This window comes from Myxine glutinosa, chromosome 8 (genome assembly GCF_964187855.1).
Source record: "Myxine glutinosa chromosome 8, kmMyxGlut1.1, whole genome shotgun sequence".
Classification (NCBI taxonomy): domain Eukaryota; kingdom Metazoa; phylum Chordata; class Myxini; order Myxiniformes; family Myxinidae; genus Myxine; species Myxine glutinosa.
The window spans coordinates 17,067,150-17,085,819 of NC_136268.1; the positions used below are offsets into that span (position 1 = coordinate 17,067,150).

General features: G+C 46.7%; 1 protein-coding gene across 2 annotated transcripts in view; it reads right to left on the reverse strand.

Annotated features, from left to right (window-relative positions):
• The window catches only part of LOC144893225 (fibroblast growth factor 4A-like), a 426,289-nt gene extending 408,276 nt beyond the window's left edge, over window positions 1-18,013 (reverse strand). The window contains exon 1 of one of the 2 annotated variants that reach the window (XM_078782961.1): window positions 17,489-17,818. In XM_078782961.1, the coding sequence (XP_078639087.1) occupies window positions 17,489-17,774 (286 nt within the window). In that variant the 5' untranslated portion in view covers window positions 17,775-17,818. Of the gene's footprint in view, window positions 1-17,488 lie in introns of both variants that reach the window. The other variant, XM_078782962.1, reaches the window with a different exon arrangement.
• Between the last annotated feature and the right edge of the window lie 657 nt (window positions 18,014-18,670).

Consider the following 18,670-nt stretch of genomic DNA (forward strand, 5'->3'; position numbering starts at 1 on the left):
GGTCCGATAGTGTCACTGCACGGGTCACACGACGCACAACCGCTCGGGTGTCAGGAAGAAGTGTGACTTGTGCGGGGTTCAGTCCCCGTTCTCACGGTTGCGTGTGGCCGAAGGTATTCGGGTTGTGACCGTTAACCATTCCACGTGCAGCTGCGGGCTTGGCGGCTGGAGTTGCCTAGCAATCCGTCAACCACGAGTTTAGTAGTTGTGGTCGGCGCCCTCAGTGGACCCGGAGTTTGAGGGGGAGCAGTGTCTAAACCCCCCATATATATATATATATATATATATATATATATATATATATATATATATATTGTTGCGGATATGAGGATTGTATGTTTTTGATTGTGTGTATTGTATTGGAAATTGCTGTGTAACATTGTTGATTATGGCCCCCCCTGCCTCCAGAGTTGTGTAAAGGTAAAAAGGGCGTCCCGGTAGTTAATTCCATGAAACACCACATTGAAGGACACTATAATACCCTTGTTCAGTAGCTTATATCCTTATTATGTGTTTTAGGGTAAGGCCTTGTCTTCCATTAACATGACACTCCATTGCACCAAGTGAAAGAGATAGATTCCCTTCATTCCCATTCCCAAAAACCTCCATTTCCCCTTTCGTCGATTGCCATTCGCATTGCCATCCCCTCCAATTGCCGCCATTGACCACGAGGCAGGGTTGGGGAAGAAAGGCGGGTCCCCACCTCGTCATAGAGGGGAGGAGTGAGTCAGCCCCACTCAACCAACCACGAACAAGGGGTTGGACTTGGAGAGGGTGTGGAGAGAAACATCAAGGAGGTTCGCGAAGGTTGAGGGGCGGGGCCTATATAACCCGCCGCGGGACATTCCCCAAGCAGATGAGCTGAGAAGAGAGATGAGCTATGACAAGAGCTGAGTTGTGAGGTCCAAAAAGCAGAGATCATCCAGGGAAGCACCAAGCCTGCTATTCGTCACCTTGCTCGCCAGCGGCAGCGTCCACAGCAGCCACAACATTCGACAGCCGTTTGGGGCCTGGACGGCGGTTTTGAGCAGGGCCGCGAAGGGACGGCGGCTGCCGAACGCGCCGATCGTGCTGCCAGCTCCGGACCTTCCTCTCCTTTCCAGCCAATCCTGCCTGCAATTTCCCCATTCGTGTACGTGAGTTTGTTCTGTTCGTGCTGTCCTGGGTAGTAAATTAAGTCTGTATAAGCTAGTAATTTGCACTGTGTCACCTGCTTTTTCATGTCCCCTGCAAATCACCGTGACTGCTCTTTTTGCTTGTGTGTGTGTAAATAATAAATCCCGTAACTCTTCTGTACGTCTTCTTCTTCCTCTTGGCATTCGGTCGCTTTAGAGTTTTCCCGCATTGAATAGCTGTGGCGCGATACGGCCAACGTCTGGGTGAATCGGTTGAGTCGGGGAAAACTGTTCGGCCGCGGTGCCTCCGCTCGGTAAATAACATCTAATCCGCGGACCGTAACAATTGGTGTCAGGAGTGTCGGATTCGGACCTGAAGCGTTTAACGCGCTCAAAATTACAAAGTACCGAAATTGCTTTTGTTTTACAAAACCCGAATTTTGAAATCGCGCCATGGCTGGTCAAGGCGACGGGATGTCGGTGGGAGAGATAGACGGGGTAGAATCGACCCAGGACCTCGGGGAAATGTATGTGGAGGAGGGCAATGAGGAGGTGGTTGAGGAGGTTTCAGGCGCGCAAAATGGCGCTTTCGCGCACGAGGTTTCAGGCGCGCAAAAAGGCGCCTCGCACGAGCACGCGGTAGCCGAGCCCGCTGTATCAGCGGGCTTTAACATGCAGCCGTTTGACATGCAGCAGTTCATGGCACAGTTTAGCGAATACATGGCAGAGTCGAAGTGCGACAACGAAAAAAGAGCCAGGGAAATGGAGGAAATTGAAGACATAAGGAGGGCTGATAGTGAGAAAATGGAAAACAGAATGGGGGAGCGACTAGGAAATCAAATCGAGGGGTTAGACAACGGGATAAAAGAGGTAAAGAATGGGTTAACGGGGGTGGAAAATAGAATGGCTGCCCAGGAGAATCAGATAAAAGAGGTAAAGAATGGGTTAACAGGGGTGGAAAATAGAATGGCTGCCCAGGAGAATCAGATAAAAGAGGTAAAGAATGGGTTAACGGGGGTGGAAAATAGAATGGCTGCCTAGGAGAATCAGATAGAGGGGGTGAAAAATGGGTTAATGGGGTTAGAAAATAGGATGGAAGGCAAATTGCGGGAGATAGGGGAGCAATCCGCCCGATAAATTAAACAAATGGGAGAGCAGATAGAGGAGGTGAAAATCGGGGTAGAAACCAAATTGGATGCTCAGAGGGATCAATTGGGACAGATGAGGGCGGCATCTACAAAAGAGAGGGAGGAGATGAAAGAGGAAATACGACGAGGTGTAAGTGAGGAGGTCTCGGGGGTATGCGAGGAGGTAAAGCGAGGCGAAAAGCATATAGAGAAAGAGGTGAGAAATGGAACGGCTAGGTTACAAGGGGGAATAGAAGATCTGACGGAGGAGGTGGAACAGCTGACGGAGGGACAAAAAGAACTAACGGAGCAGGTTCAAAGGAACACTGCGGTACTAGGAGGGTTAAAAGCGACACAAAACGACATTAAAAATGAGTTGATAGCGACACAGAGGCAATGTCAGATGGTACGTGAGGGACTGACAACGAGGTTGGAAGAGGTGACAGAAGTAATGGAGACGAAGGACCGAGAGGTGAGGACGCACATAGAGACGGTCAAAATAGCCTTAGAGGACGAACTGGAGGAGACGCCCCGGGAAATAAAAGAGGTGAAGCAAAAATTAGAGGAAGTGGAAGAAGAGGTGAGTGAAATTAAGAAGCGACGGACAGAAACTAAGAGAGAAATACAGGAGGGAGTGATGGAATATGTACAAGGTCGGTGCTCAAATCGTGATGTGCTCACTAACCAAATAAAGAGTTTGCAGGTGATGAAGGAGGTGCGGAGACGAGGTGCCAAGGTGAGTGGCGATATACGAGGAAATGTATATGATGTGAGGGGAGCTTCAGTCGGCTTGGGGGTTGCTTTGGACCCGGGTGTTCGTGAGAGGCCGTTGGTGAAGTGTGCGACAGGTACGGTGTGCGAAGGAGGAGGTGTGCGAGAATGTCCGACTCTGGGGGGTGTGAGGAAAAAGTGCGCGCCAAGGAGTGAGGGTGCTGTCGAGAGTGAGTCGTTCGTAGCGCGTGTGCGAGGGAGCACATGGAAGCGCATAGTGACGAATGTTACAGAGGATGTAATGGAAGCATGCACGCCTGTGGTGAGTGTTACGGAGGGTGTAAAGGGAGAGTGTGCGTGAGAAAGGTGTGTAACGGAGAGGTGCATGGGGAAAGAGTGCGCTGTCAAGAGTGAGGGAGAATGCACACCTGTGGTGAGTGTTACAGAGGGTGTAACGGGAGAGTGTGCGCAAGAGTGTGCACGAGAAAGGTGTGTAACGGACAGGTGCATGAGGAAAGAGTGCGCTGTCGAGAGTAAGGGTGAGTGCGTTGTCAAGAGTGGTGGTGAAAGTAGTGAGAGTGACACGGAGCGTGAGTTGGTTGTGACAGGTGAGAGAGGATGTACACCTGGAATGGAAGGATGTACACCTGGAATGGAAGGATGCACACCTGGAATGGTAGAGCGTGTGTGGGAATGCACACTTGAGTTAGTAGTGAGTCACGTGGTTGGGTGTGCGAGTGAGAGCACACCTGTGATTGTCACAGAGGAGGTGACCGAGGAGGGGGCGCGAAGAGGTGTGTTGGTGAGGTGTGCGAACGACGAGTGTGTGCAAAGGTGTCCGGTGGTCAGGTGTGTGACCAAGTCTGTGAGCGGAATGAGTGTACCTGGGTGTGTAAGAGAAGGTGCAATGACGAGGAGCATGGGAACAGCTGGATGTATGAGCAAGGAACGGGCTGCGGGGTGTAAGCATGCAGGTGAGGCATCGACGGTAACCGGGTTAGCGGTTAGAGCGACATTTAGCCGAATCGGGCCCTCGGTGCGCGTCGGGTAGCTTCGCGTGCCGCAAGGACCAGCGGGGATCCGAACCACGGCGGTTTCGAAAGAACCGCCGTACGTGATCCACGCTGGGCCTCGCTTTGAACAGCCACATCCGTGCTCCACTAGGCGGAGCGGGCAGCCCGATAGGAAGGGTCGTCATGGCGACCCCTTTTTGTTGAGACGTTCCGGCAGGTCGAGATCGGGCCATTGGATGGCTCCGTGCCGAGGTGGTGCGTGGGATCTCGGCCCGGGTAAACCTCCTTCCCTGCACCGAGTGCCGGACGTATCCAGCCGACGGCACCAAACAACCCGCATTCATTGCTCGGCTTTACGAAGCCGAGCTTTGGAAGTGAATTGGCGCACCGAGAGGATCTAGTAAGTAGACTGTAATGATGAGAATAGTAGTCTGGACCCGAAATTAGAAAAACAAAATTTGATGATTGGCAAAGGATTGGCCGAGTGATGATTGGTAATGGTACAGTGATTGGCAGTAATTGGAAAATTTTTGATTGGTTGGAATTTGGTGTGTGAAATTGGTAGTGGGAAATGCCCCGATGTGGTGGGATGGCAACTTTGCCATCTCTCACCAGGGGGGCAAAGGAGCACTAGATTTATGGGGTTTATGGCAGTGTAAGCTCGCCGAGGGAGGGTTTGGATAATGTGTAGGGCCCTAGGAGATTGACATTAGGTAACGTTAAGGTTAGGTAGTGACTGATACCTGTAGTGGGGACGCAGGTAGGTTAGTGTGGATGATAATGACGAGGGAGCGCAATAGTTTCAAGGGGCGACTGGGAAGCGCAAGTTTCAGAGGGGAGTAGTTAGATGAGATGATGCCGTGTGTTTGAGGATTGGAAGTGTATTGTGAAAAGTGTGTAAGGAACAAGTGTGATTGCACAGGTGTGCAACTGGACAGGTGGATGGAGCAGTGTATGAGTGAGTGATGGTGATGTGTGTTGTGTTGACCAAATGGTCCAGGAAGGAAGGAGGGTGCAGGTGGCACCAGGTGTGATTGCACAGGTGTGCAACAGGACAGGTGTATGGAGAATGGTTGTGTGGGATACATGGAGTGTGGAATATATGGAGTATTGGAATGGATGGTCGTGGAGTGAGTATGGTGGAAATTGCGGAGCGGAGTGGATGGTGCGAAGGTGTGAATGGGGGAAGGATGGACCCCCATCACGAATACCCGGGGCGGGTAGTATAAGTGTTAGGTAGAGGGTATAGGTAAATTGTGGTTGGATATTGGCATCTGTGGTGCGGGTGAGAGAATGGTATTTGGATGGGTGCATTAGTGTTGTGGAAATGGCTGGGCGTGTAGCCTGTTAGTGTGTGTAGTTGGTTTGGGCACTCCACCACTGTGAGGATGTCGGCCAGGTGAGGCCGCAGGTGGGCTCTGGGAGCCGGTAGAGTTGTTGTGAATGGAGCCCGAGGATCCGGAGGATGGACCCGGGTAGCCCAGTGCCAGAGGGCACCGAGTGGGGTGACAGAGCCAGGAGGGGCCTTCCCCAGGTAGATAGGTTAGGGTAAGGAGCAGGTAAGCTCAGGTGGCAACGACAGTGGTGGAGGTGTGCAGGTGGGTAGACCTGCTGGGAGAGCTACACGACCCAGCCCGGAAATTGTGCAAGGGCACCGGGAGATGAATCGGGGGAGTGAGACCCCAAATTGAGAAGCACCACAGTTTGGTCAATGGGAATTGGTTTTTAGAACCCATAGTGTAAGTCGGCCAATGGATTGGCAGGGAAAGACCCCGGGTAGTGTAAAGTGTGTTAATGTCATTTAGAGGATAGTTAGGTTTGGAGTCTCCTCGCACCATCTGCATCCACTCACCTGAGGTGACAGGTACTCCACACCATGCCAGGTTGTTTTGATTATTTTTTATGTGCAAATGTTTGGATGGTGAGACGCATCATGACGTGGGTGTGACATTGTGCTTGATGTTCCATCTCTTCCTCCTTATGAGGATTGATGACGAATTGGGTGATGGCAAATTTTGGTTAGAGGGATTGGGGTGACGAATTTGGTGTAGAAGAATAATAATAATAATAATAATAATTCATTTATTTTGTATAGCGCTTTTCCAGAAGCCCAAAGGCGCTTTGACAGAGTGGAAAACATAATGCATAACAATACATGAAAACAACAATTGCAAAAAGACAAGAATCAAGAAAACAAACAGCAGCGATATACGGCATATATATAAGACAAGAATCAAAAAGACAAGACAAGAATCAATAGGGAAATATTTAAAGCAAAAGGAGGGAGAAGGAGAAGAGATAGTCAGGGGTTAAATGCTGTGGGTTGAATGTTGAATGCAGCGTTGAACAGGTGGGTCTTTAGTGATGTTTTGAATGTGGTGAGTGAGGAGGAGTCTCTGATGGTGTGAGGTAGTGAGTTCCAGAGGGTGGGAGCAGCGATGGAGAAGGCCCTGTCCCCCCAGGATCTGAATTTGGTCCGGATGGAGGGGGTCAGGAGGTTGGTACCAGCAGAGCGGAGGTTGCGGGTGGGAGTGTGTCTGGAGAGGAGGTCAGCCAGGTAGGATGGGGCCAGGTTATGGAGGGCTTTGTATGTCAAGAGGAGGATTTTGTACTGGATTCTCTGGGGGATGGGGAGCCAGTGAAGCTTGTAAAGGACGGGGGTGATGTGGTCACGGGTCCGGGAATGAGTGAGTAGACGGGCAGCGGAGTTCTGAATGTATTGGAGTTTATTGGTGATTTTTGAGGGTGAACCATAGAGGAGGCTATTGCAGTAGTCCAGACGGGAGGTGATGAAGGCGTGGATGAGGGTTTCTGCAGCCGTGGAGGAGAGGGATGAGCGGAGACGGGCAATGTTTTTCAGGTGAAAGAAGGCTGACTTTGTGATCTGTTTAGTGTATTTGTCGAAGGAAAGGGTTTGGTCAAAGATGACGCCAAGATTCCGGATGTGAGGGGAGGTGGATACTGGGATACCGTCGATGTTGAGGGCAAAGTTATGGGTGGATTTTGTGAGCGTTTTTGGGCCAATGATGATTATTTCAGATTTATCACAGTTAAGCTTGAGGAAGTTGATTTGAAGCCAGGATTTTATTTCAGTGATGCAGTTTGTCAGGATAGAGTGGGTGTCGGTGGAGACGGACTTGGTGGAGATGAAAAGCTGGATGTCATCGGCGAAGCAGTGGAATTGGAGACCATGACGGCGGATTAAGTGACCGAGCGGGGACAGGTAAAGGATGAAGAGGAGGGGGCCAAGAACTGAACCTTGGGGGACACCTTGGGGGAGGGGAGCAGTGGGGGATTTGCAGTTATTGATGGAGATGAACTGGCATCTGTCAGAGAGGTATGATTTAATCCAAGAGAGGGCAGTGCCGGTGACGTTAAAGGTGGATTCAAGTCGGGTGAGGAGGATAGTGTGATCGATGGTGTCAAAGGCAGCGCTGAGGTCGAGGAGGACGAGAATGTTGAGGTTGCCAGCGTCAGAGGAGAGGAGAAGGTCGTTGGTGATTTTGAGGAGAGCAGTTTCAGTACTGTGGTTGGAGCGGAATCCGGATTGGAATGTTTCATACAAGTTATTGGCAGAGAGATGATGTTTGAGTTGAGTGGCTACAGCGCGTTCCAAAACTTTTGACAGAAAGGGTAGGTTGGAGATGGGTCTGAAGTTGTTTAGGGTGTCAGGGTTTAGACCAGGTTTTTTTAGAATGGGGGTAACAGCAGCAATTTTGAGGGAAGGTGGGACGATGCCTGTAGACAGGGAGGAGTTTATTGTTGCAATGATAAGTGGAGAGAGAGCAGGGAGGGAGGCTTTGACAAAGCTGGAGGGGATGGGGTCAAGAGTGCAGGTGGCAGTTTTCATTCCTATGAGGAGTTCAGAGAGGTCAGTAGGAGAGATTGGGGAGAACCGAGACAGGGGATGGCAGGACAAGGGGGGGCAGGTGGTTGGAGGGGGAGTGGGTGCGGCGGTGGTCAAGCTGTTGTAGATGTTGTCAATTTTGCGTTGGAAGAAAGAGAGGAAGGAGATGCAGTTGTCTACTGTGAATGACTGGGTGGTGGTGTTCAGGGGGCGGAGGAGTTTGTTTATTGTCGAGAAGAGTGCTTTTGGGTTTCCGGAGCCAGAGTGGATAATTTGAGAGTAGTAGGCAGAGCGGGCGCGGGAGAGGGCATCTTTGTAGTGTTGTATGTGGTCCTTGTAGGCTTGGGAGTGAACTGTGAGACCCGTTTTATTGCGGAGTCTTTCAAGTTGGCGAGCACGAGTTTTCATCAGGTGGAGTTCAGGGGTAAACCAGGGAGCAGAATGGGTGAAAGAAACTGTTTTGGTTTTTACAGGCGCAAGCTGGTCAAGGCAGGAGGAGAGAGTGTGGTTGTAGTAGTCAGTGAGGTCGGAAGGGGTGTGGAGGTCAATGAAGGGAGAAGTGGACATTTTTTCAGAGAGGGTGGATGAGAATGAGGTAGGTGAAAGAGCGTTTAGCTTACGGAAGTTGATTGTGCGATAATGCCTTGGTGTTGGGGCGGGGATGTTGATGGTCAGAGTGATGGCTAAGTGGTCAGAGAGGGTGAGGTCAGAGCCATAGAGATGGTGCAAATTTAATCCAGTGGAGCAGACAAGGTCCAAAATGTGACCACGGATATGGGTAGGAAAGTCGACATGTTGAGTGAGGTTAAAGCAGGTGAGTAAATCAGTGAAGTCAGTGGTTATTGTGGAGTCAGTGGAGTCCATGTGGATATTGAAATCACCAAGGAGGAGGATTGAGGGGGAGAGGGAACATAGCTGGGTCAGAAAGTAGGAGAAGTCAGACAGGAATGATGGGTGTGGTTTGGGAGGGCGGTAGACGACAGCCATGACTGACTGCGTGTGACCAGAGAGTTTTAAAGCCAGGTGTTCAAATGAGGAAGATGTGACAGTAGTGACGAATGTGTAATGTGTAGATTTTTGTAAATATGGGGTAAGGGCAAGGGTATTGTAGGGGACAGGGGGGGTGATGTACGGTAGGGGCGAGCTTTCTCACTTCGCTCTCCGTACGCATTTCGCCCTGCATTGCATTGTTTGATGTGTACCCTTGTGACCTTACCCCTCGCTCATCTGTCTTGTCCCCCCTTTTGTCTCCCACATGAGGACCTGAGCACCACTGGGCGCCGAGGGGAGCATGCGTGAGTCCGCCATTGTGCGCCCGGAACTCCCAGAACCAGCTGTCTGCATCGATGCACCACATTATGGACCACATGTCTGTGGCCGAGCACCACTGATGGACCCCTTGGGTTGGGGCATGGCCCCTCTGCTGGAACCGGCCATGAGGGCCCGAAATCTTGCTGGCGGACCTTGGCCACAGGGCACCGATGCCCCACAGGTGAACCATACACTAGTCGGCCTGGTGGGCCATAAATAAATAAAAGGGACATGTTGGGTGCAAGTTTTAATACAAGTAGGCCGCCAGCACAGGAAAAAGACAACATCTGGAAGAAAATAATAATAGCCAGCAGAGGGAGCCGAAGAGCAAGAGATCACCTGCAGGGTTAGGGGTTGTTGATTTATTTTTATTCATGAACAATGATGACTGTGCACCGATTGGTGCTTGAGGGTGTGTTGGTGCGTTTTGGGTGCTTTCATGGTGCGTCGATGCAGAGCAGACTGTCTCCCCCCCCCCCCCCCCCAGAAAGAACAATCACAGATCCTGGGTTGCGTTTTGTAAATAAAGTAGCGTCAATTGTAAATGCTCCCCACCGTCAGTGTGTAGTTTGAAGACCATTCCGCAATTCGGTTAACTGTGGGCGTGAGTCTGTTAGGCAGGGTGCAATGGAGCAGCGGGACATACTTATTTATGTTTTAAAATTGTCGCACTCAGGGTCAGGTTAAAAGTAGAGGGAACTACACCTACGTGTCACACTAAATTAAAGTTGTAGGCCCGGGACGTGCCTAAGAGGAGGAGGGTGCAGTGTTGCGGATATGAGGATTGTATGTTTTTGATTGTGTGTATTGTATTGAAAATTGCTGTGTAACATTGTTGATTATGGCCCCCCCTACCTCCAGAGTTGTGTAAAGGTAAAAAGGGCATCCCGGTAGTTAATTCCATGAAACACCACATTGAAGGACACTATAATACCCTTGTTCAGTAGTTTATATCCTTATTATGTGTTTTAGGGTAAGGCCTTGTCTTCCATTAACATGACACTCCATTGCACCAAGTGAAAGAGATAGATTCCCTTCATTCCCATTCCCAAAAACCTCCATTTCCCCTTTCGTCGATTGCCATTCGCATTGCCATCCCCTCCAATTGCCGCCATTGACCACGAGGCAGGGTTGGGGAAGAAAGGCGGGTCTCCACCTCGTCATAGAGGGGACGAGTGAGTCAGCCCCACTCAACCAACCACGAACAAGGGGTTGGACTTGGAGAGGGTGTGGAGAGAAACATCAAGGAGGTTCGCGAAGGTTGAGGGGCGGGGCCTATATAACCCCCCGTGGGACGTTCCCCAAGCAGATGAGCTGAGAAGAGAGATGAGCTATGACAAGAGCTGAGTTGTGAGGTTCAAAAAGCAGAGATCATCCAGGGAAGCACAAAGCCTGCTATTCGTCACCTTGCTCGCCAGCGGCAGCGTCCACAGCAGCCACAACATTCGACAGCCGTTTGGGGCCTGGACGGCGGTTTTGAGCAGGGCCGCGAAGGGACGGCGGCTGCCGAACGCGCCGATCGTGCTGCCAGCTCTGGACCTTCCTCTCCTTTCCAGCCAATCCTGCCTGCAATTTCCCCATTCGTGTGCGTGAGTTTGTTCTGTTCGTGCTGTCCTGGGTAGTAAATTAAGTCTGTATAATCTAGTAATTTGCACTGTGTCACCTGCTTTTTCATGTCCCCTGTAAATCACCGTGACTGCTCTTTTTGCTTGTGTGTGTGTAAATAATAAATCCCGTTACTCTTCTGTACGTCTTCTTCTTCCTCTTTGCATTCGGTCACTTTATAGTTTTCCCACATTGAATAGCTGTGGCGCGATACGGCCAACGTCTGGGTGAATCGGGTGAGTCGGGGAAAACTGTTCGGCCGCGGTGCCTCCGCTCGGTAAATAACATCTAATCCGCGGACCGTAACAATATATATATATATATATATACATATATATATATATACATATACATATGTACACACATATATACATACATATACACATACATATACAGTCACACGAAAAGTTAAGTACACCCCATGTAAAGTTTTGACTCTTTCAACATATTTCAACCTACACCTACTTGATCTTCATTTCAACAATATTGATAGATAAAGGTGATATAATATAACAAATATCATGAAACATTAACATTTTGTAGTCTATTGTATTATATAAAATAAACATAAATGCAAATTTCACCTGTCGAAAAAGTAAGTACACCCTTGGCTCTAATAGGTAGCATTTCCCCCTTTGGCAGAAACAACCTCAAGTATGCATTTCTTATAACTGTCTACCAGTCTCTGACAACGACTGGGAGAATTTTTTGCCCACTCCTCCATGCAGAATTATTTCAGCTGTGCAATGTTTGAGGAGTTTCTTGCATGCACAACTCGTCAAATCCGCCCACAACATCTCGATGGGATTTAGATCTGGGCTTTGACTTGGCCATTCCAGAACCCTCCATTTCTTTCTTTTCAGCCATTCCTTGGTGGATTTACTGGTATGTTTCGGGTCATTGCCATGGTGCAAAATCCACCCTTGGTTGAGCTTCAACTCTCCGACAGATGGCCTCACATTATCCTCAAGCACCCTCTGGTACAATGAAGAATTCATAGTGGATTATATGATGGTGAGCTGCCCAGGCCCTGATGCAGCAAAGCTGCCCCAAACCATAATATTTCCATAACAAGTTTACTATTGATGGAAGCACATCATACGTTGCCCGCAACAGGAAACTCAACATTATTGGCTCCATCCTCGAAATCTCTTGCCATTTCAATGTCCTCACCTGCACACATTCCCACCTAGTCCAAGCACCTTGCTGTGCCTGTCTGACTGCTTTCACATATCTCCCCTACTCCTCCTTTCGTCTCACCTCCCTCTCAACCATCTTCCTCCTCTCTTTCACACATGCCTTTCCTCATAGCTTATGCTTCATCCACCCCAAGCCATGCTTCCCATGCTGTGCCATCCCCACGACCTCCTCCTGTTGCATCCGCTCCTCCATCTCATCCATCTTTGCTCTTGCATTACACTTCCAACGTCCCTTCTTCTCTGGGAGAGAATTCTTCACAAATGACTCACTCGAATCCCACTACACCATGAACTCCTGCACCATCACAACCTCAAATGCCTTGGTTAATGATGTCAAGGCTGTTGATGATGTCAAGGATGGTGATGTCATTGATGTCAAGACGGCTTCACGCTGTTGAAACCAAAGCTTTCAGAATCATTGGAATCTCTCGTGATGAAGCTAACTCCGAGGGCCTTTCACTCACTCACCGCAGGCAGGTTGGTGGTCTTTCTGTCTTCTACCGACTCCTATCCGGCCTTGCTCCCCCAGCTCTATCTGTGCTCTTTTGCCCAAATATTCCAACAGGTCGCACAAGATCTGCTATCAACCCTCTTGTGGTGAAATTGCCAAAATCAAGACTCTCTGCTCATCTTCACTCTTTCATTACTCTTCACTCCCTCCTCTGGAACAAACTCTCTCACTCTCTTCAATCCCACTGCTCCCTCCAGGTCTTTAAAACAGCTGTTCACCACAATCTTTACTCTTCCCCCATCCAAAACCTTGATCTTTTCTACCCCCCGTGAATTCCCCCAGATCCAGTTTTTTGAAATACCGACTTCTTTCCTGGAAGTCCGAGCAGTGTCCATGTGTTTTGTACCTCTCCCACCCCCCTTCCCATGCCTCCTCCCCCCAAGCCCTCTCCCTCCCACAGATCTCCCGATGTCCCTGTTCTCTACTGTTGTACTTGTGTGCATCCCTCTCTCTCCCCATCTTGTCTCCCGCTCCCTTTATTATATGTTTTACGTGTAAGTTTTTTCTTTGTTTTTTTTTTGGATTAATGTTAGCTCTTACACGAACCTCGATCTTGAATACAAAAAAAATAAAAACAAAGGGAAACCGGAGTTTTACACCCTGACCATTAAAGGCAATGTTCGTCAAACAGCGTGGCACTCCCAACCACCTCCTCACAAACCCGCTCACCACAACCTCCATCCTCTCTACATGACCAATCACAATATCATAAATCAATGGCCACAATACTTGTGGCATCAATCCAGACTTCAAACACCATACCTTCAACTTACCTGGCAAACCACACACATCAATCCTCTTGAAATCTCTCAAAATATTGTTCCTCACCTCCTCCACCCTTCCCCTATCATTCAACTCCACTGTATACCATCTTCCCAAACTATTCACAGGGGCCTCCACCAATGATGGAACCACCTCCCCTCCCAGCCTAAACCTGTGCATGTTATCCACCACTCTTCATCTTACCACTACACTCCTCGACTTTCTGGCTTTTAAAACCCATTCTTGCCCACCGCATCAACCTTTCCAGTCGTCCCAGTACCTCCACTGCTGCATCAGCGGACTGTTGGACAACTGTCAGGTCATCCATGAAAGCAAACATTGCTGGCAACCTCTGACCAGGGGCTAGCTCCACCTCTTTCCCATGTCCACTCACCGCACGTATCAACAACTCCACAACCAGCACAAACAAAATCGAGGAGATGGTACATCCCTTTCGTCGTTTATGACCATAAAACCACCTTAGAAAATGCAAAACTATGAGGAGTATGGAGAGAGGGGGAAGGTTGCGAGCTGAAGAAATAATGTGAAGAGGATGCGTGGAGGTGGTCGGTTGATATGGAAAGAACTTTGGTGATCTTCCGTCAGGCTGTAGGCCCAAAACAAATGTAAATCCGTTTCTCAGCTGAGCTTTCATAATAATATCACCTTCAATCCCGAGCAGTACTTCGGAGGTACAAAAATCACGGATTGGAAAGCTTAGCTGATAGAATCGAACGTGGTTGTCGAGGTTACCAGCTGCACCCATTGTGACATCTACCCACCAAATATTTACACTGAATTCCCATTTCTACCCATGCAGGCAGACCTCATTTCAGGTCAGATATCTATGAACCGTTGACATTGACAGGTACCTTTACGAGTATATTCGTTTATATATATATATACATATATATATATATATATATATATATATATCAGTCACTATGCGACCTTCATATCATCAGTGGAGAACCGCCAGCAAGGTGTCCCATACAGCTGCTGCTGCACCTTGCTGGGAGCGATAAGCACCGCCTGCCACGCGGTGACGTTATCTCTGGTATCCACTCATCATATGGAGTCGACCTGCACCATCACCACCTCAAATGCCTTGGTTAATGATGTCAAGGCTGTTGATGATGTCAAGGATGGTGATGTCATTGATGTCAAGACGGCTTCACGCTGTTGAAACCAAAGCTTTCAGAATCATTAATATATTACATATATATATACATATATATTACATATATATATACATAATATATTACATTAATCATTACATATATATATATATATATATATATATATATATATATATATATATATATGTATATATATGTATATATGTATATATATATATATGTATATATATATATATATATATATATATATATATGTATATATATATATATATATATGTATATATATGTATATATATATATGTATATATATATATATGTATATATATGTATATATATATATGTATATATATATATATGTATATATATATGTATATATATATGTATATATATATGTATATATATATATGTATATATATATATATGTATATATATATATGTATATATATATATATGTATATATATATATATATGTATATATGTATATATATATATATATATATATATATATATATATATATATATATATATATATATATATATATATATATATATATATATATATATACTGGCTTGGCTCGGGCTCACTACGCTCGCCTCACCACGTGTTGTGACACAGGAACGGGCTTATTTTAGCTGAGGATAATGACTGAACCTGAGTTGCTGCATGTCATGATTTACACCAATCATAATACAAACAATTATTTTGCACAAATTTATTTGTAGTGTTTGTGATATTACATTTTTATAAGCAATTTAGGTTGAGAAAAAAAAACCCTCAGCACATACATACGGGAGGGGTATGTGCAGATTGGAAGTTTGGGACGATTACACCTCACCACAAAGTAATTTAAAACACCTCACTGCAAAGTAATTTAAAACACCTCACCACCACGTAATTCAAAACACCTCTCCAACACGTTATTAAAAACATTTCACAACGACGGAAACAAAAGTTCAAGGGAGTAGTTCAGGGACAACACAGACATTGCCCAGATATGTAGATATATTTAGATAGATGACTGTACCTGAGTTGCTGTTTTGTCATTGTTTACACCAATCATAATACAAACAATTATTTTGCACAAATGTATTTGTAATATACGTGATGTTACATTTTATAAACAATTGAAGTAGAAGATTTAAGTGAAAAAAAACTTTTGTTCAAAAAATAAATAAAACTTTTCAATAATAAATACACTTGGGACATACCCATGGAGAGATATGTGCATACCAGAAGTTTGGTACGATTTCACAAAAGTTTGAGGGAGAAGTTCAGTGACAGGACAAGACAAGACAACACAAGACACACTGCACATATATATATATGTATATACACACACACACATATATACAGTCATGTGAAAAAGTAAGTACACCCCATGTAAAGTTTTGACTTTTTCAACATACAGCTATTTGATCTTCATTTCAACAATATTGATAGGTAAAGGTGATATAATATAACAAATATCATGAAACATTTACATTTTGTAGTCCATTGTATAATTTAAATAAACATAAATGCAAATTTCACCTGTGGAAAAAGTAAGTACACCCTTGGCTCTAATAGGTGGTATTGCCCCCTTTGGCAGAAACAACCTCAAGTAGGCGTTTCTTATAACTGTCTACCAGTCTCTGACATCGACTGGGAGAAATTTTTGCCCAACTCCTCCATGCAGAATTCTTTCAGCTGTGCGATGTTTGAGGGGTTTCTTACATGCACAGCTCGTTTCAAATCCCCCCAAAACATCTCAATGGGATTTAGCTCCGTGATTTGACTGGGCCATTCCAGAACCCTCGATTTCTTTGTTTTCAGCCATTCCTTGGTGGATTTACTGGTATGTCTAGGGTCATTGTCATGTTGCAAGGCCCACCTTCGGTTGAGCTTCAACTTTCCGACAGATGGCCTCACATTATCCTCAAGCACCCTCTGGTACAATGAAGAATTCATAGTGGATTCTATGATGGTGAGCTGCCCAGGCCCTGATGCAGCAAAGCTGCCCCAAACCATAATATTTCCACCACCATGGTTTACAGTTGGTATCAGGTTCTTGTGGTCAAATGCTGTCTTTGGTTTTCGCCAAACTTGTCTTCTGGTACTGTGGCCAAATAGCTCTACCTTTGACTCATCTGTCCAGAGCACATTGTTCCAGAAGTGCTGGTCTTTGCCGAGGTGTTCATTGGCAAACTTTAGTCTTGCCCTGATGTTCTTTCTGGACAGCAAAGGTTTCCTCCTGGCACACCTGCCTAGTAGATCAAATTTGTGCAGCCTCTTTCTAATGGTAGACTCGTGCACCTTGACATCAGCAGTGGCAAGAGCTACCTGTAGGTCACGTGATGACATTCTGAGGTTCTTAGAGACTTCTTTCAGCATCTTGCGGTCTGCTCTCGGGCTGAACTTGCTGGGGCGGCCTGGCCTGAACAAGTTGGCAGTTGTTTGGAAGCTTCTCCACTTGTAAATGATCTTCCGGAAGGTCAAATGATTGATTTCAAATTGTTTGGAGATCTTTTAAAATCCCTTCCCAGACTCGTAGGCATCTATAACTTCTTTCTGAAGGCCCCAGAGGGCTCTTTTGATCTCGGCATGGTGATGCCACACACTTCAACAACAAGGAGCAAACCAAACTAAATGTCTGAGGTTTAAATAAGACAGGTTCGTCCAAGATCCTCTCTAACGATGTTCTAATCATTTGCACCTGAGCTGGTGCACCTGATTCTAATTTTAGGTATTTGAAGTCGTGATAAATGTCGGGGTGTACTTACTTTTTCCACATGCGAAATTTGCATTTATGTTTATTTAAATTATACAATGGACTACAAAATGTAAATGTTTCATGATATTTGTTATATTATATCACCTTTATCTATCAATATTGTTCAAATAAAGATCAAATAACTGTATGTTGAAATATGTTGAAAAAGTCAAAACTTTACATGGGGTGTACTTACGTTTTCACGTGACTGTATATATATATATATATATACACACACGTCTGTATATGTACATACATGTAACGAGACGTTTATTGACTAAATAATCGTGTTGCAGCAGTGAGGACTGGGATAAATCCTTGGAAATGTCCGACGTCACACCCAAGTACACATGCCCAAATTATCGCCCGTTTCTCACTCGCACATCGCCAGGACTCACTGTACACGCTCTCTCTGTGCACGCCATTCACGCGACCGTTGGGCAGGATCTGCATGTGGAAGCCGATCCCGATGTTGCAGTAGAGACGACGAGACCTTTTTATACCTTGCATGTATTCGTTCATACTCCGCTCTTTTGAGAACCGGGACATGGAGTGCGGCAAGGTGAGCTGAAAACGACGGAGAAAGCCCGGGAAGCGCAACGTGGCTGCGGTGGTCGGTCCGGGAACCCGGAGAGATTCCAGGAGGGCCCACGCGAGCACCAGGCGCAGTAACTCGGAGGCCATTCTGCAGCACCAGGCGAGAGCACACGTTGTTCACCCCCTTCGACGGATCAATCGCCCTAAAAATACCGGACATGGCCAGCCGCGCTTATTTTAGCTCTGTGTGCCGGATGCCGGCAGCCACAAGGCGTCAAAGACCGCGGATCGGGCTTGGCCCATCGTCCCAGGACACAAACCCGTTTGAGAGAACACGCATCCCAATGGTGACCGGTGGCCCCACGTGGACCTCACTCGTTTTGCCTATTCAAGACTTTCGGTGTTTTTGTGTTCACGCGTATTCGTTCGTTCTCGGTGAGCAAAACGGTCAGATGTATCTGGAGTTGTTTGCTATTTATCAGGTGACGTCAATGAACGATTTTACCTCATGCTCGGTTAATTTTGGTTTCTGCAGCAGGTGAGCATTTACACGTGCTCTGGACACGAGCGGGATACGCGGCTGTGGATCAGGTGCGGACTTTCTCTGATCATCCAGAATGCGTGTCTCTGGTCACAGACCCGCAGATCCAATACTACACCATATAAACAGAAACATACATACGTAATATATATATATATATATGTATATCGATTTTGTAACGAAAGGAGCACAGTGACCCTGTGACACGAGACACGACGCTGCATAAATTATGCGGGCACATCACCGTCACACTAGGATGACGTCCATGTGCCAGACAGGCCTTTGCAGATTGACATTTATACCTTTATGGTCACTAATAAATGAAAGCAGACCCGCCGATCCAGATTTCGCCCTCGTTATGAACTCGTCAGGATGACGTACTGCATATCGTATATTTCTTCATCTCAGGTAATGTGTCCTCCTTTCCTTTAATATATCTAACAAGAAAAAAAACTTTTTAAAAAATGCAAAAACATGGAGGGATTAAATCTAAAAAAAATAA